The sequence below is a fragment of the Berghia stephanieae genome, chromosome 5, assembly GCF_034508935.2.
Source record: "Berghia stephanieae isolate SIO BIC M18660-M18661 chromosome 5, UCSD_Bste_1.3, whole genome shotgun sequence".
Taxonomy (NCBI): Eukaryota; Metazoa; Mollusca; class Gastropoda; order Nudibranchia; family Aeolidiidae; genus Berghia; species Berghia stephanieae.
The window spans coordinates 17,476,036-17,501,236 of record NC_088364.1 but is presented as its reverse complement, the minus strand read 5'-3'; the positions used below and the strand labels follow the sequence as shown (position 1 = coordinate 17,501,236).

Here is a 25,201-nt window from a genome sequence, read left to right as displayed (position 1 = left end):
GAACGAAATGGACTTGTATTGTCAAGGTGTTGTCGCATTTTGTCTCGTCGCTTTATTTTTTTTTGTTGTATTCTCTTTCGTGATTCCTTTTTGATTACGTTTGGAATAATTAAAATCTACTGGTATTGTCATTTCATTGTGAATGTGATTATTTGTGGTTGAAATATTTCATTTTTTTTAAAAGTTGAAATATATATATATATATATATATATATATATATATATATATATATATATATATATATATATATATATATATTTATATATATATATATATATTTATATATATATATATATATATATATATATATATATATATATATATATATATATATATATATATGACCGAATCATCTTTGCCCCACCACTATAAATAGGCTAGAACCGCCACTGGACACACGACACACTAGTGAACTGTTTTTCCAATAGCCGTATCTCCGAAACACCATTTCCCCATTCAACTATTGTCAATGAGGTAAGGTAATATAAAATTTATTTTTCTTACTGAAATGACAACATAGTTTCTTCATTCTTTGATGTACGCATTGTTAACTCCATAGTATCGTCTACGTCTAACCTTGTCGTTATTCAAACTACTAGTTCGTCCAAATTTAGTTTGAAATGTATTATATAGGCCTATGTGTATTGAAACTTGTATAGTTTTATAGGTATGTAAATTCATTTCTCGTCAATGCCTCTTATTTTAATAAAATACAACTTTGTACGTACTCATCGACTAAAATCTACGTATGTCTGCAACTTTTCCATTGTTAATATAAAGCGTAAACTGAACGCAAAAAAAAAATCAAAAAAAAAATGTCATCCTAGAGTTTCGTCAACAAATTAGAGATTAAAATGAAAAAAACAAAAAAACAAAGAAAGTTAAATCTGCCAACAACAAAAAAAAAAAAAAGAAAAAAAAAAAAAGAGAGAAACAAAACATGTAATGCTACGAATGGTATTTAACCTGATTTCTTTACAGAAGAGAGTGGAATAAATGACAATGTATCGTGAACACAATCAAGGTGAGAACTCAGATAATGTGCTACTCGAATACCCAACACCCAACGCTATGACAATGGGAATTGTAATCGGGATTGAATAACCAGCCATTGTATTGTTGACTTGCTAACTACCAACTACCTTTCTTTTTCATCTGGGCAACGATGCAATCAAAATATTATTGTTGCACTGTTAGCTTTGAGATGTTAGCAAGGTTTTTCAATTTCTTCTAGTATGTAACGAATAGTTAAACGTTTTTGGACTGAATTAGATGCAAAATTTTCGACGGATATTTGGTATGTATGCATCAAAACTCCTATTTTTTGTCCTTGCATTAAAATTCTAATCGTTGTCAAGGAACATTCTTCCAATCGGCGGAACAACGTCTGAGAGTGAGAGTAGGAAGTCAGAGAAGTAACTTACTAAAAAAAAAAAAAGGACAAAGGTACTTTATTATGCTGATTATTCGTTTGGTCGCCCGTTTAAATCAAAGATGAATGTTGATATCTCTTTATAATTAAGTGTGAGGGATCGTCCGCCTGTGTTACAGTTACAGTGATACCCCCCCCCCCCCCCGAAAAGAAAAAAAACCCCAAAAACACAACAAAAAATTAAAAAAAAAAAAAACTAGAGGCAGAGAGGTGCTTATTATTATTACAATTATAGTCTATACTAATAAACGAGCCAGTATCAATTAGTTAAATAAGATGGATAGGGAAATAAAGTGAGTAAATGTGACTCGTATATAAGGGAACAACATAAAACGTTTTGGCCCTTGGCCTTCATCAGGAGACAAACAATAAAACACAAAGGTGAAGGTTACAAAAAAATTTAGTCAAAGGCAGGAACAATGTAAATGTATGGAGAGGGTGTTGGATGTAGATGCATGAAGAGGCGTAAGAAAAGGGAGAGAAATGGGGGAAAGAGAAGGAATGTATGTGCTTGTGTGTGTGTGTGAAATGGATTGATTGAGGGTTGGGGGGAGGGGAGAGAGGAAAGAATTGACTGGTAATCTGTAATATACAGTAAAAGGTACCACAAAGAAGTCTTAAAAATGGGGATGGGGGTGAGGGAGGGATAGATAAGGTGATTTGTATATATACCAATTATATAAAGGACAAAGTGAGAGAGAGAGAGAGAGGAGTGCTAGAGTAACAGAGAAAAAAATTGTTGGAGAGAGAGAGAGAGAGAGAGAGAGAGAGAGAGAGAGAGAGAGAGAGAGAGAGAGTGCAAGTTGCAGTGAGTGGTAGATCTAAGACTGGTAGGAGTTAATGTGTAGGTATGTATTTGGGTAGAGGTGAAGATAGAGGAAAATATGAGAAAGAATTTTACAATTTAATGGTATTTGAAGATAAATAATGTAGAAAAATAAAAAAGAAAGGGAAAGAAATATATTTGAAAATTATACTTATCGTATGAATGGTGGTGAAATCATGATACAACAGTGCATTCATTGAATGAAGTAGAAGTAGACCACGTAGTCTTGCTGAGTAGTAGTAGAGGCTAGAGGTCTAGATTCTACTAGATAGTCATCACTTAAACTGGGTGTCATGCATGATATCTACAAAGTTGCGTACGTTAAACCCCTATTGAAAAAGCTAATCTTGACAAAGAAAACCTAAAAAAATTATTGTCCTGTCTCTAACCTTCCTTTTCCTTTTCTATCAAAAGTTCTTGAAACGCTAGTCCTAAAACAATTTCTAGCTCACCTTAAATTAAATTCTATGGAAGAAATCTTTCAGTCTGCCTACAGACAAAACCACTCAACTGAAACTGCTCTTGTCCGGGTTGTAAATGATCTTCTTCATATCATCAATAAGGGGTCCTGCACACTTCTTAACCTTCTTGATTTATCATCTGCTTTTTACATTATCGGTCACGACCTACCGTTAAAACTTAGAAATAACTTTCGGCATTTCTGGTATGGCACTCAGTTGGTTTAATTCTTATTCATTAAATAGGCGACAAATTGTAGTTGTAAATATAGTTTGAAGTCTGATCAAATTCCTTTGGAATGTGGTGTCCCACAGGCGTCAGTTCTTGGACCTGTGATTTTTGTTCTCCACATACATCCACTTTCAAAGGTTATCAGGGGCTTTGGCCTATCCTACCACCTATATGCTGATGACATCCAGTTATTTGGATCTGAATGTACTAAAAACTAACACAATGTCATAAGTACATGTGAAAAATACGTACTGGGTGTAAGGGATTGGATGGTCAGGAACAGGCTAAGGTTGAATGACGACAAAATGGAGGTGATGTATGTAGGGAACAGAAGATTTTGAAATGAGAAGAATTGAAAGTGGGAGAGATGTCAATAGATATTGTTGACAAGGTAAAAAATCTTGGAGCATTCTTAGATTCAGAACTGTCAAAGCTGGATTACTGTAATGCTCTGTTGTTTGGTGTCTCGGAAAATAAGCTCAGGCGGCTGTAGACAGTCCAAAATAATGCTGCCAAATTGGTCTTTCAAAGGAAGAGGTTTGACTCTGCCACATCTCTCCTTCGAGGATTACACTGGCTGCCTGTTGAGAAAAGGGTCAAATTCAAAGCATGTGTCCTAGTTTATCATTGTCTGGAAAACACTGCCCGTCCCTACCTCACAGAACTCCTTAAGAAATATTTGACAACCCGACCTTTGCATTCCTCCAATGACATTACCCGTTTGGCTATCCTACGCATTCGTACAAAGGCGGGAACAAGGGTCTTTTCTCATTTTGGTCCGTCTGTATGGAACACCATTCCACAGAGCACGAGAATCCAAATCATTGTCTGTTTTCAAGAAATCTGTGCATTCTAACTAAAAGAGTCTATTATTATTATTATTATTATTATTATTATTATTATTATTATTATTATTATTATTATTATTATTATTATTATTATTATTATTATTATTATTATATTATTATTATTATTATTATTATTATATTATTATTTATTATTATTATTTCTTATTATTATTATTATTATAATTATTTCTTATTTTATTATTATTATTATTATTATATTATTATTATTATTATTATTATTATTATTATTATTATTATTATTATTATTATTATTATTATTATTATTATTATTATTATTATTATTATTATTATTATTATTATTATTTTAAAATTGTATTAGTAATAGAACTAGAACTGTAGCTAAAGCCCACTAAAGAGGTACAGATTACGGTAGAGTAACAGTTTTACTTTATTTCATTTAATTTTTTTCATGTGTATCTGAATAGAACTACAAGGTTCAAGCTCTACTCTCTCATTAATTGTGTACGTTTTAGAGCATATTTTCCCTGCTGTGATGACATGGGTATTTTCTTTTCATTGATTGTTTTTTTCCCCCCTTGAGGTGGGTAATTCCCAGTTCTTATATTTTTGACAAGAGGAATCTCAAACACATCCAGAGCTGCCAACCCCATCTGATTAGAATGTGTACAATGGGACCTCAAAATGGGGGAGATTTCATAACAATGGATACAATCCTGAAATCGACGGAAACTAACCATTGTGAAAGTAAGAGGAAGTCACACCGCACAGGCTCAATTGCAGCAACAATGATGTTCCCAAGACTATAATCCAATCCTTTCAGAATTCTACCTCCCAGCATGAAGATCGTAATTGGTCAAAAATACGACCCAGCAAGCTTAAGATAACAGCGATACGAGCATCCAGGCTATTAAAACTAAAGAAAACTGAAGTGACTCCGTACACTGAAAATGGGTACAATCTTGGGGGAAATGTGTACAAGCGTACAATCGCTGAAAATGCGTACATTCCACATTATCTGCGGTAGGTTGGCAGCTCTGCACATCATATAAGAATTGTGTCCCTTACCACCACTACCAGTGGTAATGTCTGAATCTGAATCTTGTTCGAGGTCGACTCAATTCTGAGTATTGTATTCGAGGGCGGAGTTGTTTTCATTGTGGCAGCCATTGTTGGTAGTAAGGCTGACGTAGTTTGATAATATTCGCTTGAAGGTGTCTAAGTCTGTTGTGTGGTGTCTTATTGCTTTAGAACACTAAGATATTGTAGGCTTATGCTATTTTTTTTTCACTAATTTTTTTTTTCTATTTCAGGACTCACTTTTACAGAAATTTGTAAAAATCATATTTGAATGCGAAAATGGACAAAAGACAAATGTCTGTTGCTAGTGGTGGAAAGAAAATGACTGTTGGAAAGTAAGTCAACACTTGCAATTGATTTTGTCTTCTCTTGCAAATATGGTAATGAGCAAATGATTTTTCATTAATGACGTGCAATTGCTTGTTACTGCTGTTGTTCTTGTGAATGATTGTAATGCCCCTGGATCTTTAATAAATGGGTGAATTGGGAGCTTTTCGTTATCATTATCATTATCATTCTTGTTGTTTTCATTATTACCACACAAAAAAATGCCCTGATTAGGAAATAACTGAGTACAAAATACTCGATTACCACACAGCAGCCCATCAAATGCCAATCTAAATCTTGTTTTGTTTTTATTCCTGTGAGATAGTTTCAAGTAGCTTTATTGTCATTAAAAATAGGATAGTGTCATGCCCCTTCATATAAATGTGCTATAGTAGGTAGAGTTATGGTTTTAAATTCAGATTTATCTGATTTTGTTTAGATTGTATATCATGCGAGAGAAGTGATTTTGAGAAAAATACAAAGAGCAGTGCAACTACTGCAATAATACCTAATGTGTGTATGTAGATCACAAAACTATTCCTGCCATTTAATGGGAGTGCAGTTTGTCTTTCTGTTGGTCATAAGGGTAAGGGAGGGATTGGGCTTTAATGTAAGCCAAAAAAATAATTTTAATGCACATGGTACTTGTATGGTGGAGTTGGATGCCCTCGTTATGTAATGAATGTGTCAGTGAGTTTTAACATTTTTAAATTGTATATGTTTTCTACGATTTTTTTTTGTTAACTAACAATACTATTAATTTCTAATATTGCTCATGTTTGAATTTTTTTCTAGGAGGATGAAGCTTAGCATTGCTGAATTCTTTGGTCTTGATGATGATGAAGAGGATAAAATTGGGCGTCGATGGGATAACCGCAGGATGAGAATTGCCGGTTCCATAGGGAAAGGTATAAAAGAAGGTTCAAGTGATGTGGATGCAGTTGATGGAACCAAACGAATACGGGACCCATTGCGCATATCAAGACAAGAGTCTCGTCTGTCTACTATGACAACAGGAAGCATGGCGCAAAGGGGTCAGCGGAAAAAATCAGTTTTACAGATGACTATGAAGGGAATCTCAAACCTGTCTGTATGTATAAATTATCATACTTAGACTTTTTGGTTTATGATATTTACAGTGACATATGGCAGGTTCAAGTTCAACGTCTAGAGAAAGAAGATAGAATATTTGTATAACTTAAGCGCTTGATTTCTTCAAATTGGGTGTAAAGCATTATTCAAATTTGATATTATTATCATATTTTTTTATTTAGTTATTTATCTATTTATTATTATTATTATTATTATTATTATTATTATTATTATTATTATTTATTATTATTATTATTATTATTATTATTATTATTATTATTATTGTAATTATTGTTGTTATTATTATTGTTATTAATATTTTTACTCTTGTTACTATGATGATAATGATTATTATTATTAATAGTATTATTGAATAATTCTTTCACAAACAAATTACAAATAATTTTTCAGTATCTGGTTCATTTGCTTGAGGTATGTTTAATGTGAAACTTGAGTACAAAATTAGTCACAAATAATCCTTAAAACCATAAGACCCATGGAGTCAGGTTATTCCCCAGTTTTTATAGCATTAAACTGACTAAAGTAATTGCTTGATCTCGACTGCACTAGGAATTGATACTGGTCCCTTTGTATGAGAAGCAAGTGCTCTACCAGCTGATTGGACGCTCGATTATTCACAAGGCACTCTTTTAAAGATTTTTCAAGGTCTTAAAAAACAAATGATGTTTTCCATGAAAGTTACAAAACAGTAGTTCATGTGATCTTCTTCAATTTTTACCTCTTGTAAACATAATTAGTCAAGCTAAGTATTGCTGTAAATACATACAAGAAGGGACAAAGATTGACTGTGCTTGAAGTACATTTTAAAGGACTCGTTATTGTTCTATAACTTGATGACAACATGTAGGCTTTTCCACAAGCAAACTGCTGAGTGAAAAGTTTCCCAAAGTGATTGGACCTTGTTTGCAGTCGGTGTACATTGAATGTGTTAGACTTTCTTAATGGGAATAAATGACTGGAATGGAATAAGGAAAAAATTAAAGCAATTCCTCTCACTTACTGTTTATCTGTGAAGAGAAGCACAATTCTTTAGCTCTACAGACAGCTTCAAGTTCAAGTGACATAAAAGAGTGAACTATATTCAATTCTTTCAATTTCTTTTGGCCTCCTCCTCTCCTCACCCCGCCCATGATATGTACAGCCTTGCCAAAATCCAACCCACATTTGTATTTTTAATGCAATACTTTATCACATATAATTGTTATTCTTTCTTCCTTTTTTTTTTCAGAATGCAAGAAGAGATGTGAGGAAAAAATCTTACCCAGGTCAGAGTTTTGCACCTGGAAGCGTATCAGGCACAATTCAAGAGGATACCACTAGGGTAAAGTTTGATTTCTTACTTATTTACACTCAACATCTGGAGTTTTTCATTTCAGTTTGATATTCAATTGTTGATTAGTTTGATTGGTGTTAAGTTTCACAGTACTTTATAAGTCATATTTGAGCTATACTTTCTTTTTATATATCTTAATAAGTTGTCCTTCTAGTTGAACCAGAGTTTATCCAGTTTCCGTAGTTGTTAATTGACTGAATCTATATTTCATCTTATCTATGTAGAGACCAGATGATGCATTTAGCCTGGTAGATGATGTATTTTACGATGAACACCCTACAGCACCGAGACCGACAATCAAGTAAGATATGTTTTGAATGTAGCATTGTAATTTGGATTCATAAGTTGTTTTACTATTTCTTGTTATGATTGTTTTCTGTTGACTTTTTCCATTTCTATGTGACAAATAGTTATTTTGAGGTATTAAAACCTCTCTGGTTGCTCTAAAGACTTTGAGCTAGGCAAAGTGACTTACTCCAGCCACACAGTGTAACATTTGTGGCACAAATCTGGTATCATGGGAGGCAAAGACTATCCTGCAGTTCTATCCTATTTACTAATTATCTGACAACGGCTGTCAGTGTCATTTGGGTTGGATTTGAAGATGTAGGAAAACACACAAACAAAAAAAACAACACACTCAAGAGAAAAACAACTAACAAATACTGTGCACAGGTGGCATCAGAAAAAGATTATTGAAATGAAGAAATCCGTGGTATTTTAATATCTTATAGGTCGGGTTTTAGCTTCATTTGACTGTTGAATGCTGATATTATTTAGATGGTTATTTTTTTAATGGTATTTACTTTTTGCGCTCTACCCGTCATACTTTTGCAGTATTCTTATTGTTAACCTGTACCTGGTTTGAGTATCAGGAAAACATCTTGAGCTGTGAACGGACATTCATGTTCACATGATCTTTGATGACTTGATCTTTGCTGACTTGTTGACTTATATATATATAATATCTCATCATCTTCATCATTCTCATTTTCAGGCTTTGTTCTCTATCCTAGAGCTGATTAATGGATTAAGCAAAATATTTTTTATTCCTCCAGTAATTCAATTTTACAAATTTTCAGAGTAAAACCTGAACTTGCTGGAGAAGGAAGTGCCCCAGGCTGGCGTCGGCGACCTCCTCAGGCCTTACCCTCTACGCCTGGTGTTGATGTGACTGATGGACCAGATTTTGGGCTCAGCAGGATCAAGGAAAAGGTAATTTTATTAATTTGTTAATTTGTTTCTTTTTTACTTTTTTCTTTCTTCTCTCTTCTTTCTCTCTTTCATTTCCTTCCTCCTCTCCCTCTTTACCATCTTTTATTTTTTCTTCTTCAACACCTCTTTCTCTTTTTTATTCTCGAGCAAAATCCGGATGGGACAGCTAAACTGTCAAAAAGTCTTTAATTTGAGGAAACTGTTTAAATCGTTTAACATAATAGAAATGTAAAATAGCGGTAATCACTATCAAACACATAAGGAAGTGTCTCAAGTAAAAGCTTAGTGTATTTTTCAAGGCTCTTGTTCTCATTCTTGGCTAAGGAAAGAGATGCAATCATGAGATTTCTTGAATTTCAAATCAAAAAGAGGATGTGAGTCATTGTAGTTTGGTCTTTTGCTCAGAATTAGTTCTAACGTTCAAGTTGGTAATTCGGCACCGCAAAGGTATGCTTTTGGAAAAGCATATACACAGTTTTCTCTGTTCATCCAGTGGTAATTTGATATCAGAGTCTGTTAGATCTGGCAGAAAATATGTTGCGATAGACTAGCTTCTGATCCAAAGGTTAACAAACAATTGTTACTGCCTGTTTAATGCTACAGAATCAGCTCTGTATGGTTTATGACTTGAAGGACTATTTTATTTTTTATATCACAAAGAGAATAATTAGGTGGCTGCCATCTGGTGAAGGTCAATGACTTGTCTGATGACAACCTTTTTGCATCGTTTGGATGTGGCATTGTCTCCCACTTGGACACAGTGTGGAAATGGTCAGTAGACTCAGAGCAATAGGTGAAACGTGGCATTGCAATTGGTTGAGGTTTCCAGATGGTTTCACATGTGAGGGCCTAATTTTGCTGAGTATTGTAGCGTTGAGCTAACCAGCAGATGATTCGATTGCCACTGCTTACCTGTACCTGTGCCAGTAGCTGTAATGTAGTACATTTACTTTCTATTTATCTCTCTATTTAATGTATGTCTGTCTATCCCTCTATCTATCTATCTATTTATCTATTTAATATCATTATAATACAACTTTGATAGAAGAGTGCTCAACATGTGGACAACAACACTGGAGCAATGTATTAGTATTTACCATGATTTTCGTGCTCAGTCTACATTAATGTTGGTATGTCTGCCTGACTGTTTATCTATCTGTTTTAAAGTTGTAAACATTATAAGTATATAAGATGTTTTAAATGTTTAGCCCTCTCCACAGCTAAAGAGAGGTTCTGTAAAATTTTCTGATGGCATCTCACTTGACAGTGCAGCTGTATGTCAACTTATTTTTTCCCTGATTGATTGATATTTTACAATGCTTCAGATTCTTTGAAGATCTGTTTAAAAGTTAAATTTTGAAAATCTTATGTTTGTTATATAAGTATGTTTTTCATTCGTGTTACGTTTTGTAACTTTACATTAATTTTTTTTTTTTTTTTTGGTTTGTTTGTGCAGTCCCCTGAGCACTAATGGTGTTGCTGGGTCTAATTTATATCTGATGGAAAATGCTTCTCAGTTTATCAGTGTCTCGTCCAAATGATAACCAACTTGAATTGACATAGCAGGATTAGTTAAAATGATATATTTTAACACAATACATTATTTGAAAATGATTATTTTATTTTATAGCAATGAAGATAAACTTTAGTTTTGAGAGTATTCACTGAATTAAGTCCAAAAATTTTTTTTAAAAATGTACATTAGAATTGTCTGATTCATGAGAAGTTCACTAAGAATTAGCAGCCTGATGTTGAACAGGGGGTGGGGAGAGGGGGTTACTATTACTTTAAAACATTTATGTAGTGCAATATCCAGTAAACATGCTCAAAGCACTTTACAATGGGGTCCCAAGCCAACAGCAACACTAATCACGTAAGGTGAAGCATGATGTCTGAATTGCAATATTACAATTTTTTGACTGAGATAACAGCCAGTTACTCATTATAACATGAGTACAGTGAGAGAAGGTGAGTGAAGAGTCTTTTCTTGGGACTCATCTTTGTGCTGTATGGAGCGAGTCTCTAACCAGGAGCCTACTGGTTCAAAGGTGAGTGTCTTCCCACAAGACCACAAAGCTGCAGATATCCATTTACCTTTTACAGGTTGCTTTTTGTCTTTGCCATGGTATATTGGGATTACTTGGTATTGTCCTGGCCTTGGCTAGAGGGCAAACAATCGGATGTTTAGTTTTAGTTTGGGAGATGATATTTTTTACCATTGGAAGCCATCTCTTTTATGTAGTTATAAGTTTTTTGTTTTGATTGTATTTTTAAAAGCATTTTGGTTTATTCCTTTTTGTGGGATCATTTGCTTGTGTCTGATGATCTCAAACCAAACACATTGATAGATTGCATATTGAATCTAATTCGTTTCCTTATTTGAACCTTTTCCCTTCATCTTACGTTTTCTCAGGTCCTTATAACATAACATAACATGTGGTATAGGGCAAAATAGGATAAGATCCTTTGAATGCCCTTAATATTAATTAGTGATGCCATAAATCTATTGATTAAATATTACAATAACGATACACGTGGTAAAGATAGTATTTCAACTTAAATGTACTCATGTGGTGTACAAACATATATCTTTTACCGTGACATGCAAAGCGCACACACAACCACACGCACACACACACACACACACATACACACGCGTATAGAAGATAACCATAATAATATAATAATGCATAATATATACATACAAGATTGAAAGCCATGTCAACAGCAGAGCAAACAAGTATTATTCGTCATATATAAATCTCCCATCATATAATTCCCTGTCTACTAACACCTTGAAATAATCCATAGATTTTGCATTCTTTGTTTCAAATTTCAAACTGTTCCATTTCTGAACAATACGAATACCGAACCAGTTTTGTCTTATGTTTGTTTTGCATCTAGAGACAAAAATCTTAAACTTGTCCCCTCTAGTAAAAGTAATATTAGAATATGAAAAAAAAAAAAAAAAAAAATATGAAAAAAAATCTGAAAAGTCTATCCTATCCAGACCATGTACCAATCTATAAACCTGAATTAAATCCCCACGAATTCTTCTATATTTCAAACTGGGTAAGTCAAGAAATTCTAACCTTTCCTTATAAGATAAATACTGTATTGTATAAATTTTTTTGGTAGCTCTCCTCTGTACACTTTCAATACTAATAGATTGTCTTTTATATAATGGGCTCCAGATGCAATTTCCGTATTCTAGAATTGGTCGAACGAGCGATTTATACAAATATAAAAATGTGGTTTTATCAAGACCTATAAAGGTTCTATATATTATTCCCATCATTCTGTTTGCACGGCTTACACAATTATCAATATGTAAATCAAAATTCAAATGTGAATCAAAAGTAACTCCCACATCCTTTTCATAAGGCACAACGGAAAGTAGATTTGACATAGAAGTATCGGTAAAATAATTATGACATGGATTATTTTTTCCTATATGTAATACTTTACATTTCGAAACATTAAAATCCAAATGCCATGTTGTAGACCATTTGAAAAGTGAAAATATATCATTTTGTAGAATGTTATGATGTTCAGTTGTACTATAGATCTTTGTATCGTCTGCAAACAGTTTGCAGGCTGAATTTATGCCACATGGTAAATCATTTATATATAAAAGAAATAAAAGTGGCCCCAATACGCTTCCTTGGGGTACACCGCTGATTACATTCTTAAAATCCGACCCCACACCATTGACAATGACCCTTTGTATTCGATTATTAAGAAAGTCTTTAATCCAGTTAAAGATATTCCCTTTAATCCATATGTTTTTAGTTTAATGAATAATCTCTCATGAGGTACAGAATCAAAAGCCTTGCGGAAATCAAGATAAACAACATCAATGCATTGATCACGATCAATTAACTTGGTAAAATCCTCCATCACCTGTAAAAGTTGAGTAATGCATGATCTCTTTGATCTAAAACCATGCTGGTTATCGTTTAGCATCGTATGACTTTCAAGAAAGTCCATTATTCGGTCTCTCAAGATAGACTCCATAACCTTACAGAGTATGCATGTTAAGCTGATGGGTCTATAGTTTGCAGCATCTAGTTTGCTTCCCTTTTTATGAATGGCAGTAACATTGGCTTGTTTCCATTCAATGGGTAAGGTACCAGATTCAAGAGACTTATTATATATTGTTGATAGCGGCTGTGATATTTCAAAGGCCACTTCTTTCAGTAAACGGGGATGAAGGGAATCGGGTCCTATGCTTTTAGTCACGTCTAAATTCAACAATTTTGCAAGTATGTCTTCTTGTGTAATATAAAAATCGGGGGCGTTTAATTGATTTGTAACATTGAACGTTGGTATATTTGTAGTGTCTTCTTGAACAAACACAGATGAAAAATAATTATAATCTAGAAATTTTTAATATCCCATCTTCTTCCTTTTTACTGGTGCTTAAATGACCTAGAAAGTATTGCAAGTGTCGTAAAACCCTTTAAAACAAAGCAAAACAAAACAAGAATTCAAGTCCAATTGTTGGATATTTTTTGGTATTTTTTCCCCTGTTTGCATGATTTTCACAATTATTTTTTGAATTGTATTTAGAATTTTGCTCAATTTGAGTTATGTTTGAATTGTTGAAGTATGCTAAATTTGAAATTAAATAAATTATGTGTATGAAATTTCATGTAAAAGCATTTGTAATGATGTATTTGTGTCTCTTATGAAGAAGTTTGACATTTAGAAGTAAGATGAGTGACTGTATTGATCGAGACCAATTTCAATTATGTAAAATGTAACTAAAGTTCATTAAAAAATATTTTTACTGAAACATTATTTCTTTTACATGTATACGAATAAGAGCGTATAAATAAGGCTGTGCCATGAGGTCATTTTTCGTGGCTTTCGCCACAAAAGTACTCCAATACGAAGTTATTTAGAAAAAAAAATTGCTTTCATCAGTTTCTCTGACAAAGTAGATACTCTGTCCACATTTTTTTTTTAAACCTTCGAGAAATTTTCCGCTATTCTATTGGCAAGGTTACCAATTTTCAGTATATTTACGGAATTCAGTTTGTTATAAATCCTCAGTCTATTATCCAATCACCTGCTAAACGATTAAAGTTAAAATATAATGTCTTTTTATTGGAGTTCAGCGGTCAGATGGTCTGATGTGTGTTTGCTTAAAAGTTCAGTAATTTTTTGTCTCCTGAATTGGAGCTAGGTCGCCAGGTTTTGATTTATTTTACATTATTCAACTGATTGGAACAGATGATAACAAATTTTTTCCTTAGTTTTTCCAAATAACTTATTATTGTAGAAGTTTTGAGGCAAACATCACAGAAACAACATTTTTGCACAGCTTCAAATACAAACATATCAATAGCACATTTCCGAAAATTTACCATACTCATTTGCTGTCAGAATACTTCTTTTATTCTTCCATCAGTCTATGTGGAACCAAAATTTCATTTTATACAGTGCAAGTTGTTTGTGTCAGACATCATTTATTTTATTACTAGCATTCTTTCAATCTGTCTTTAGTCAAGCACTCATTCACAGCGGGCTGTTTGGGATAGTTAGACAAGCTCTTTTCTTCTGGACTGAAAAGTTTTGAATTTGAATCCTGGGTAGAGTTGCTGCTGCTATACTTTGACAAAACACATATTTCTATTTTCATTTCGGCCAGAAATAATTTACTCCAAAATATTTATTGATTAAGATGACTGTTATGTTTTAAATCTCATGTTTTAAAAATTTATTTTTTTCTTTGACCTTTGCAGGCTTTAGTCTACCTCTTAACCATTTATATGAAGTTTTAGTAACATGAAATATGAATGAAATGTGACATTTTAATATTTCCACCTACATTCAAATGCAATTTTGTATTAAAAAAATAATTGATAAATTAATTTATTTCTTTAATTATTTATTTATTTATTTATGTATATGTATGATTGAAATCTACAATTGCTTGAATTGTGAAGAGAAACAAAGCACAAATTTCTTCCGGGTTTTCTTTTGTGTTACTCTACTTTCAGATTATTATCATTTTCCTTATCTTCCAAGCTCATAGTTTACTTTAATTTAAAAGTTGATCATATGTTATACCAAACATTTTACTCCCACTGTTCTGTCAAGGTGCCTCAGGAACCAGTTCGTCGTCGGTCAAGAGCTGTGTCCTGGTTTTATAGTGATGGTGATCCTAAAGTATGCTTTTGAAATATTTTAGTTTATTATTATTTAAAATTTTTTTTTTTATTAGTTGTGTTATTTTATTTTTTCCATAAAAGTTATTTTTGTCTTAAAAACTTTTTTTTGTTATTGTTTTTTTTTTTGTTCCTTTTACCAAATGCTTCTTTAGTTGCACCATAAACATTCCTTTTTTGTTTGTGCAAAAGGTTATAGAAGTTTAGGGTCTCATTGGGCTTTTCTACTTTCGTTTTCTGCTCATGCTATTATATAATGTTTATTTTGAATCTATATTAGAGACCATTTGAGTATCTCCATTTCAGAAGGGATCCAGTGCTAGTTTTTGTTTGAGATTTTGGGTAGCATCAGGGTTTGCACTGACTGGGGTAGATTGCCACTGGAATCTATTTTTTTCTTCTTTCCTTGACTTGTTCCCCTGTCCCCGTGCCTTTTCAAAGAGTCCCATGAGTTCCGTGATAATGTAGTGTAATGTAATATTTAATTTATATAGTGCACAGAATACACAAAATGCTTTCAGGCGCTACAAGTGCAAAGGCAACAACACAAATGTTAAATACCATTTCTGCCTGGATGGGAATGTTTTCAAAAGTTTCCTAAGATTACTGAGCTCTTGGGTGTCTTTGATTTTTTAAAATAATTTGTTCCATACTTTTTGGGCCCTAACAGGAAAGATTTCTGAGCTAGAAATAGTTTACATATGAGAACATTAAACAGTCGTTCATTTTGGGATCAGAGTGATCTAGCAGATGTATACAATTCAAGAAGTGCTGAGAGATAAGATGGCATTATATCATTTAGGCATTTTAACACCAATGTGGCAACTTCGAACTCCATTCTCTCTTTAACAGGAAGCAGATGATAAAGTACTTACCTTACAGGAAAAGGGCCCGGTCTTAATCCCAAATGCAGTGAATGATTTTTTGACCTTCCTGTATACCCAACAGTGACTGGGTAGTTGGGTCTATTAGACCAGGCACCTGGGACATCTACAAGGAAGATCCAATTTTTACCTCGTGATATAAGACAGATATAGAGCCCATCTGGTCACTGGCTGAGATAAGCGTTAGATCTGGTGGAAAGTGCTTTACCTTAGACTGGGTAGTATCCAGAGAAGTAGTAGTAGTCCTTCAGAGTCATTCGGTCCATGGAGACGGCCTTTATCCTGGTTTATTTAGCGTGAAACGGACAATAGCAATTGATTGCTATCCTTTGAATAGGATGCCAGTCTATTGCAAAGTACTTTCTGCCAAATCTAACAGACTCAGCTACCCATTCACCGCTGGATGAACAGGGGGGGGAGTCAGAAAAAAATCTCAACTGCATTGATCTCGGTCCCTTTGTGTGTGAAGCGAGTGCTGTACCAGCTGAGCTATCAGGACCCCCTATCCAGAGGAGTATAAAACAATAATTAGTACTTTCCATTCAATGCTACAGAAAAAGTAATAAATTTCAGCTTCAGGGGCTCTGAAGGACTTGGTGGTGTTGTCAGTGTACGACTTACAAATACTGTGTTAATTTTATGATTTTTTTTTTTTCTTTTAAAAATTGTAAACATATGTGTGTGTGTGTGTATGGGTAGATTTTCGTTTGAGTTAATTGTAAAGCGCTGCAGAGCACTTTTAAGTGGATGCTTAAGCACAATAGAAATATATTATTATTATTATTGTTATTATTATTATTATTATTATTATTATTATCATTATTATTATTATTATTATTATTATTAATTTCTTAGCGCACATTGACAGCAATATTAGATTTGGCTGAGTTAATTTATTTTTAATTAGTTGGTTTATATGAGTGAATTGATGTAGTATGTTGAGTTGTGTATATATATTTCTATTAATATATATATCTATGACCTGTTGATCAAACCTCTGAAGTACAGTATCGCAAAGCTACTTAGAGGTTTGATCAACGGGTCATCAATATATATAATGTTGCTAAAAAAAGAAAAGATGATTGTGGACAAGTATTGTATTTATAATGTTTCTTAAAACAGAAAAGATTATTGTGAACAAGTATTGTATAAATGTAATATTTATTTTATTCACTCCATTGTCTACTTTCATGAAGAACAGGATGTCTTCAAGGATGAGTTGGCCAGGCAACTTTAATGACGTATGCATTATAATTATACACTGTTTCTCTTTTGTGTTTTGATTTTATTGTTTCTTTTTCACTATATCCCAAGTTTATTCTTTCGTACCTGTAGGGATTGAATTTTTAATGCAAGGATAACATTTCTGCTGTACTCTGAAAAAAATAACAACACATTTTAAAGGTTTTGGTCAGAAAACTCATCCTTCAAATAGCGATCAATTAAAACATCCCTCATCTCACTATCAATATTTGAAAGGTGAGTATTCTGGCTAAAATTTCAAAAACCCGCTTTTTCAGAGTGTGTCAGATTTGTGATCACAGGTTCAAAATATTCAAAAGGGTGTATGTTTGAGAGGGATTGGCGGGGGGGGGGGGGGGGGGGGGGGGGGGTGGAGGAGGGGAGGGAAGTTACAGAAGGAAGGTTGGGGCTTTGAAGCAAATCTTTCCGTCATTTTTTGAGCAATCAGACATCTTGATATACTCCTCTTTTGTTTTGTTTTTGTTTCTCCTAGGTATTTTAGTAAATGAATTATAAAAAACTACATTTATTCATCCACAATGAAAATTTTTCGCTAGGGTTTACCTTGGAAATAGAATGATATAAGCCAAGTATCAGCCAAAATGCTGTGAACAATAGAGACTAAGTTTCTTGCTCAAGAGAAAAATGATTTGCCAACAGTGAGGCTAATGCAGATTCTCTTGGTACATGGCTGCCCCCCCCCCCCTCCCCTTCCCCCCCCCCACCCCCCGAGCCACTATTCCTAAATTACGAGATGTTTACATCATTGAATTTTTATAATGCCCACCCACGTAAATGTTGCCTCTATTTCATCTTATATAATTATATTTTATTTGATTGTTTATTAAGTTGAATGTTCAGATATTTCAATTTTTATGATTGGTTCTTTCCTTCAAGTTACAATATGATACCCGTAAGTAATAAGCAAAAGTGTTCTTTATTTAATTGTGAAGACAGGATATGTCAGCTTGATAATATTAATATGCCTACATTTTATTTCTGACAAACACATCACTTGTTACCATTGTACAATTATTGTTGTCAAATATTATAATTTATCTACTAAACAATCTGACAACTCTTACCTGAGCACTAATCAAAGCGACTGGGTACCTTATTCCAGGCCCTTGATCTTGAAAGACAGTTTTTATCTGAATTTGTTCTTATTATTCATAGGTATCAAATTGAAGTTTCGCCCGGGTTTTATCTTGTATTTTATTTATATTTTTTTTTTTTGGTCTTCATCAGGGGTTGAATGAGATTTTAGTAATTGTCTCTTGTGTAGCATATTTTTGGCTAAATTTTTGGGTTTGTCTTAAATTTACTGAAAACCTCTGTACACATTGGGCATAAGGAACTGTCCATAATAGTGAATTTGCTGTTGATGAGCTCGTATTTGATATTGTTAATAAGTATACTAATACTTTTTTTATTTACTGTTGATGCGCTCGTATTTGATATTGTTAATAAGTATACTAATACTTTTTCATTTTTAGAACAGAGGTTGTCATGATGTTCTATCCCAGACTAGTTACACATTTCAGGTACCTAATATAATTCTACCATCAGCCCCCCTGCAAGGCCTTTATACGAGCCAAAAGTCTCTCTTTACCTTATCCTCTTGGTTCCTTGGTGGGACATGATGCACCTACAAAGTTCCTCCAGGAATCTCTGTCCTGGGCCAGCCAGCTCAGCTTATTTCATCTCCTCTCCAACTGTCTTCCTCCTGTTGCTCAATGGTCTGCTTCTCTTTCTCTATTTCTTTTTTGTTGTTGTTTTTTTTTAGCCATTGCCTGGTCCAAGTCTAGGATGAGAAATAGGGGAGGGTTGTGCATTGGGCCATCAATGTCAAGAAGAACCAAAAGTCTCTCAAGTGCTGTTAATGTCTCAAAACCAAACAGCAAAGAAATATGAAATGATACAAACAGCATGATAGTATTAACATTATTTAAAAAAACATTTATTCATTAGGTGGTCCAGACGGCGATGCAGAGAGAGAAGAGGACGGTGGGAATGGGAATCCTAGGGAAAATGTCAAGGAGACGTTTACGGAGTGCTGTCCTTACTAAGGATGTCAAAAAACAGCTTAGCAATTTGGATGATCACAGGTGCACATGTATAATTTTATTTAGTAAACGCTAGGGATCCATTTGATCATGTCATTCATATCCAGATCCTCTGACTATAATCGGAATTCTGACTTAATAGTAATGGTCAACAATTGATCACCACCCCTCTTCAGTCCCGTAATAATATTAGCTGAAGGCTCAGTTGTGACTGTGCTATTTTTTAGTGTGGTGACCCATTGCCATCCTTCAGCTCCGGGAGGCATTTTCATAGCACTTTGAGTTGAGCCATAAGTTAAAGAATGCTTTTTTTTAAAGGCTTCTACAACACCTTGATTGGGTTAATTACTTTTTTCATAAAAATGGTGATAATTCGAAAAATAATAACTTTTGAGCAGGCCATTATTTTCCTTGTATTGATATGAGATTAAGAGTTTTTATAACGTTTCAAAGCAATTTGAACAGTTTAGAATTTTACTCATGAAATGGGGACTGCATTGGATTTGGGGGAAATTACTCATATTTTCCTCCAACATTACTTATTTCTGATTCTTGAGGTTTGCATCTCTGGAATGCAGTTTTTTTTTTGATAATGACATAACATTTTTTTTTGTGATGAATGAAATTTCAGTTGTATGAAGTCAAAGTATCAGAAATGGGCTTTTGTTTACTTTTTTACCATTGACTTTTGATTGTCGGATTGACCATTGACATTTCCTTTGAAATCTTAATTTTGTTTGTCTCAATTTCAATGTGCCAGAAGATTTTTTTTTATTGTTTTGATAACATGATGCGAGTGGTGTAAAAATCAAATATGAATATGAAAAAAGCTCAGACTATTCTGTTTTCCAGCATTTACTGGTCTGTATATCTATGTGTGGGGGTCCCGATAGCTCAGTTGGTAGAGCACACACTTCAAAAGCAAAGGAGCCGAGATCGATCTTTGGTGCAGTTAATATTTTTTTTCTAACCCCCCAGTCCACCTAGCAGTGTTTGGACAGCTGGGTCTGTTAGATCTGGTGGAAAGTAATTTGCGATAGACTAGCATCCTATCCAGAGAGTAGCAAGCAATTGCTATTGTCCATTTCTTGCAATAGACACTGGGATAAACTCTGGTTCCATGGACCTAATGGCTCTGAAGGATTGCTTATAATATCTAATTGTGTTTTTTCATTAAAATACTGTGAAGGAAAGGATACCTTTACATTTAGATTTGACCTCATCTTGGCTACTCAATTTCTGTCCATGCAATTCTTGCTCAGATATTTTCAAATACTGTTGTTTTTTTAATTAATAGATTTTTTTTTTTTCGTCTGTCATTTCATTCAGGCCCTATTTCACATACTGGGTGACATTTGTACATATTGTGGTTTTCATTGTGTCTGTGTCTGTCTATGGAATTGCCCCCATTGGCGTCTCCACCACAGAGGAATCGGCTGACGTAAGTCTATTTCATGTGATCATCCACACTATGCTCTGCCCCTAGCAAAATGCAGAATTCAAAATTTAGTATGAATGTCAGTGGTTGTTGAGATAATTAAACCGTATTTGTGCTTTTAATAATCTGCAAGCCGCCCATAATGATGATAAACATTGGCAGTCTTTTTTGACAAAATACAGCAGATTCTATGAAATGTAATTAACCATTTAACTCAATGATTATTTAATATGGGTTTCAATTTTACCTTATGAAGTCATGCACATCAAAGTTAAGTCCTATTTACATTTTTGGCTGTAATTTTCAAATCTTGTCAATTGAATACAAGACTAGAATCATCTTTTAGATTAGCTGTCTCTACTATTACAAGAGTGTGAACCATAACTTAACTAATCCCTTCTCTCAACATATTTGATATCTTTACCATCTAGTTATTGTGGTTTAATTTCTTAGCTCAATATCAAAATTTTTATAATTAATATATATATATATTATTATATTTATTTATATAATATTTTTACCTGTCCATAAAGTCTTTCCCCGATTTCAAAGTCACATTACACCAAAAGATTTGTGTTTGAAATCAGGGAAAGACTTTATGGCCACCCTGTATATTCTTGTCTTCATTAGAGTTTTGTTGAATTTTGAATAGATAAATACTTGTGGAAACATTCCTTTGCAAAAGCAAAGGAGTCATGGAATTAAATAATGATTATAATTTATTATTTTTTCCTGATATAAATATTTTTGCCTCATCAGGTACGCATGCCTAATTTGGCTATTCAACGTGAAACACATTTGGAGAGAGACAACTTATGGATTGGTCCCAGACAGGTGTGTAGACAGCCTTAGAATTTGCTCGCATTCACAGACTTTACAGTTTTCTTGTCACTTACTGAGGCTTTTTAACTCCCTACGAATATGAATTGTTAACGAGGACATTTCCGTCTCATCCTGATTTTGTCTTTTTTAACAGCCTCTTTGTTCTAGCTTTATTTTAAAGTAAATTGATTTACTCCCCTGGTGATTGGTGTGTTAAATTGTAAGGGGTTCAATACTTAAGTCAATGATGAGGTGGTTAACCTTTCTTTTTCTTTTTGTTTTGGACCTTTTAATTTAAGAATTGTAATTATGGTCAATGACAATAACATTAGGCTCTTTACATATATTAGCACATGCTACACTTCTCAAGAGGGAATGAATTCCAGCCCCAGTCAGATACTGTTATAAAATTTTTGTTAAGGGTAAATTGCAAGGTAAACTGGGATAACCCAGCCATTGCCACAGTGCAGTGCCGCAAAGTGCAAGATAGTCTAGCTCAATACCTTTCTGGTACAAAGCAAAGACCATATCTCTGAACCACCATTATCTACAAGTATACTGCTATTGGTATAATGCTTAGTAGCACTTTGTATGACGTGAAATGTGATTCCACCATCTGCTTTGTAAATAGAAATAATGATAATAATAATAATAATAATAATAATAATAATAATAATAATAATAATAATAATAATAATAATAATGATAATAATAATAATAATAATAATAATAATAATAATAATAATAATAATAATAATAATAATAATAATAATAATAATAATGATAATAATAATAATAATTCTGAAATCTTTTATTGCATTATCACTTTGAAACACCGGACCAATTACAAATTACATCTGCTTAAACACACACATGGGTTCCCAATACAATTGGTAGAGCACTTGCTTCACACGCAAAGGGATCGAGATTGATCCCAGATGAAGTTGAAATATATTTCCTACTCTCCGTCTACCCAGCAGTGATTGGGTAGCTGGGTCTGTTAGATCTGGTGGAAAGTACTTTGCGATAGACTAGCATCTTATCCAAAGTGTAGCATGCCACAATAAACTCTGGTTCCATGGACCTATTGGCCTGTCCCTCCAGGAAATCGCGGCGCTTGCGGCTACGATTTTTCGCAATTTTGACAATTGCCGCAATTTTTTGCAATTTTCCATGTTCTGGAGTCGTATATAATCATATAATGCTAAACTTAGGAAAATACTACTGCCACCGTCACACAAAACTATTAAAGATGCTATTTAATAATAGTTTTATTGCTAACATCAATCTATTATATATATATATATATATAATGTAAATTTTCACTCACATTTTTTGCCGAGACGACTCGTTTCTGTGTTTTTCCTTTAATTCACACTTCTTCAGTCGGCATAATCCATTCTGTCATGTCCGTAGAAAACTCCAAACTAAAGTTGTTTCTCTGTGTAGTGGTGATTAGTTTTTATGTGTATTGTGATGTGCTCTCATGTTTATATTATGAGTGTGTGTGTGTGTGTTTGTATGTGTGTGTGTGCGTGTAGGTGTGTTGTGTGTACATGTGTGTGTGATATTGTAGTGGAATGTGGTTGCGGCGGGGTGGGGGGGGGGGGGGGAGGGAAGAGGGGGAGGAGGGGTATAATGGGGTCGGGAGGGGGGGGGGGGGGGGGGGGGGGATATTTGGCCTTTTGCGTTTTGAGCTTGAATTTGTTAGAGTGTCTGCACATTGTCATCAGTTCAGATCTTTTGTTTAAGGTGCTACAAGTACCCACCAACACTCATAAATATATATATATATATATATATATATATATATATATATATATATATATATATATATATATATATATATATATATATATATATATATATATATATATATATATATATATATAAATTTTTTTTTTTTTGTTTTTTTTTTTTTGTTTTTTTTTTTTTTAATTTTTATTATGCGTGTTTAATATACTACCATAAACATAGATTCATGTGATTCATTTAACTCGGAAATAGAAAGTTTTTATGGTAAGTCCCCTCGACCTCGTTATTCCCGAGTTCCACTGTATTATTATGATGTATAGATGTACTTGGAAATATAATAATAATAATAATAATAATAATAATAATAATAATAATAATAGTAATAATAATAATCATAATAATAATAATAATTTTGATATTAATAATAATAATAATAATAATAATAATAATAATAATAATAATAATAATAATAATAATAATAATAATAATAATAATAATAATAATAATAATTTTAAAAATTTATGAGCTTTTCTACCAGGGTTTTTTCAAAATCTCCTGGTGGCATCCCCTGTATATACATGGCATAATATTTCTTTTCTGAGTATGCAATGTCAATATCAATGTAATTTTATATAATTTATGGACACAATACTGTATAATACATACCAACTAAAATTGGTGGACTGTGCTTGTCATAGAATTAAAGCAAGAATAAATTATTGTGCACTGTTTATTGAAAACGTCTTAAATTTGCAATTTTTCCTTGCAACTTTTGCATTTTTTGCATGCAATTTTTGGAATTTTGGGTGCAATTTTTTGGGTTTTCATTTGCAATTTTCCGCGGGGACAGAGAGAGAGATACACATACATACACACACCTACCAATTTTGTGTCTCATACCATCTATTTAGATAAAACAGATAGGTTTTAAGGGAACACTTTACTAATACACAAAGATTCCTTTTTTGTAAATGCGTTTTGGTAAGGCATTCCTCACATATGGCCCAAAATGCAGATTATGATCTCATTCCAGTTTTTGTGCGAATTCGAGGGACAACTGGTTTGGTGGAATCACTAGTCGAATGTAAGAGTCATGGCTTTGGATATCTTTCAAATAGGTCGAAGGGCATGGAGGGTCAGTAACTTCAAGGGAAACTGAGTGTTGTGTAGGCATGACATATGTTTTACCACTTTTTAAAAATTGCACTTTTCATAGTGTTGTCAGGGTGAAAGAGATCATGAGCTTTGAGTGGCGCATTTGAAAGGGAAAGGTGAATTAAGTTAGTAAATCACTGGACATATAGCTTGATAGTCTTTATGCAACAGATTGAATACATCTGTTTATTTATCATATGCTTTTGTTTTTTTCTTCAATGTTTTTTGAATCCTCAAGCATAATTATCCTTTTTTTAGTATTGATTTTTTTCCAAAAAAGCTTGCAGTAGGCTGTTCAGGGTAAATCATACTTCTTTATTGACTGCTCATTATTTTCTGCCCATGAAAAAGCATTGATATAAAATATTCAATATGCTGCTTTTCTTTTTTTTTTTTTTTACCTTTTATATAAAAAATAAAATCTTAATTTTTGTTTATTAACATTAACGAATGCACTTTTAGACTGGTCAGTCAGTCTCCTCACTCATATTAAGATTCAAACTTTTGATGATTTTGTTGTTTGTTTTATTATCATGTTATTTTGTTTTTTTGTCACAGGCTGATCTCATTCATCTGGGTGCCAAGTACTCGCCTTGTATGAGGGTGGATGATAATCTCAATAAAGTCATTGGTTATGATCGATCTGATGAAAGAGGGTCGGCTTGTTGTATTCGGAATGATGGCTCTGGCTGTGTACAGACAGTTAAAAGTGGATGCAGCGTTAGTGTTTTTCAATAATTGTAACACATTGTGGCTTCCCCATAAATCACCTCGGTCCTTTTAGATATGTAAAAGTCAGGGATGCCCTTTTTTTCTGGC

The 25,201-nt window shown here is 33.3% G+C and overlaps 1 protein-coding gene across 1 annotated transcript in view; it reads left to right on the top strand.

The window, feature by feature from the left end:
• The first annotated feature begins 1,141 nt into the window (after nt 1-1,141).
• The window catches only part of LOC144972516 (inactive rhomboid protein 1-like), a 34,416-nt gene continuing 10,356 nt past the window's right edge, over nt 1,142-25,201 (top strand). Inside the window, exons 1-10 of the mRNA XM_078913820.1 lie at nt 1,142-1,298; nt 5,090-5,191; nt 5,979-6,273; nt 7,525-7,617; nt 7,854-7,930; nt 8,712-8,844; nt 19,118-19,254; nt 20,542-20,653; nt 21,410-21,484; nt 24,941-25,102. Of these exons, the coding sequence (XP_078769946.1) occupies nt 5,136-5,191; nt 5,979-6,273; nt 7,525-7,617; nt 7,854-7,930; nt 8,712-8,844; nt 19,118-19,254; nt 20,542-20,653; nt 21,410-21,484; nt 24,941-25,102 (1,140 nt within the window). The 5' untranslated portion in view covers nt 1,142-1,298; nt 5,090-5,135. The remainder of the gene's footprint in view (nt 1,299-5,089; nt 5,192-5,978; nt 6,274-7,524; nt 7,618-7,853; nt 7,931-8,711; nt 8,845-19,117; nt 19,255-20,541; nt 20,654-21,409; nt 21,485-24,940; nt 25,103-25,201) is intronic.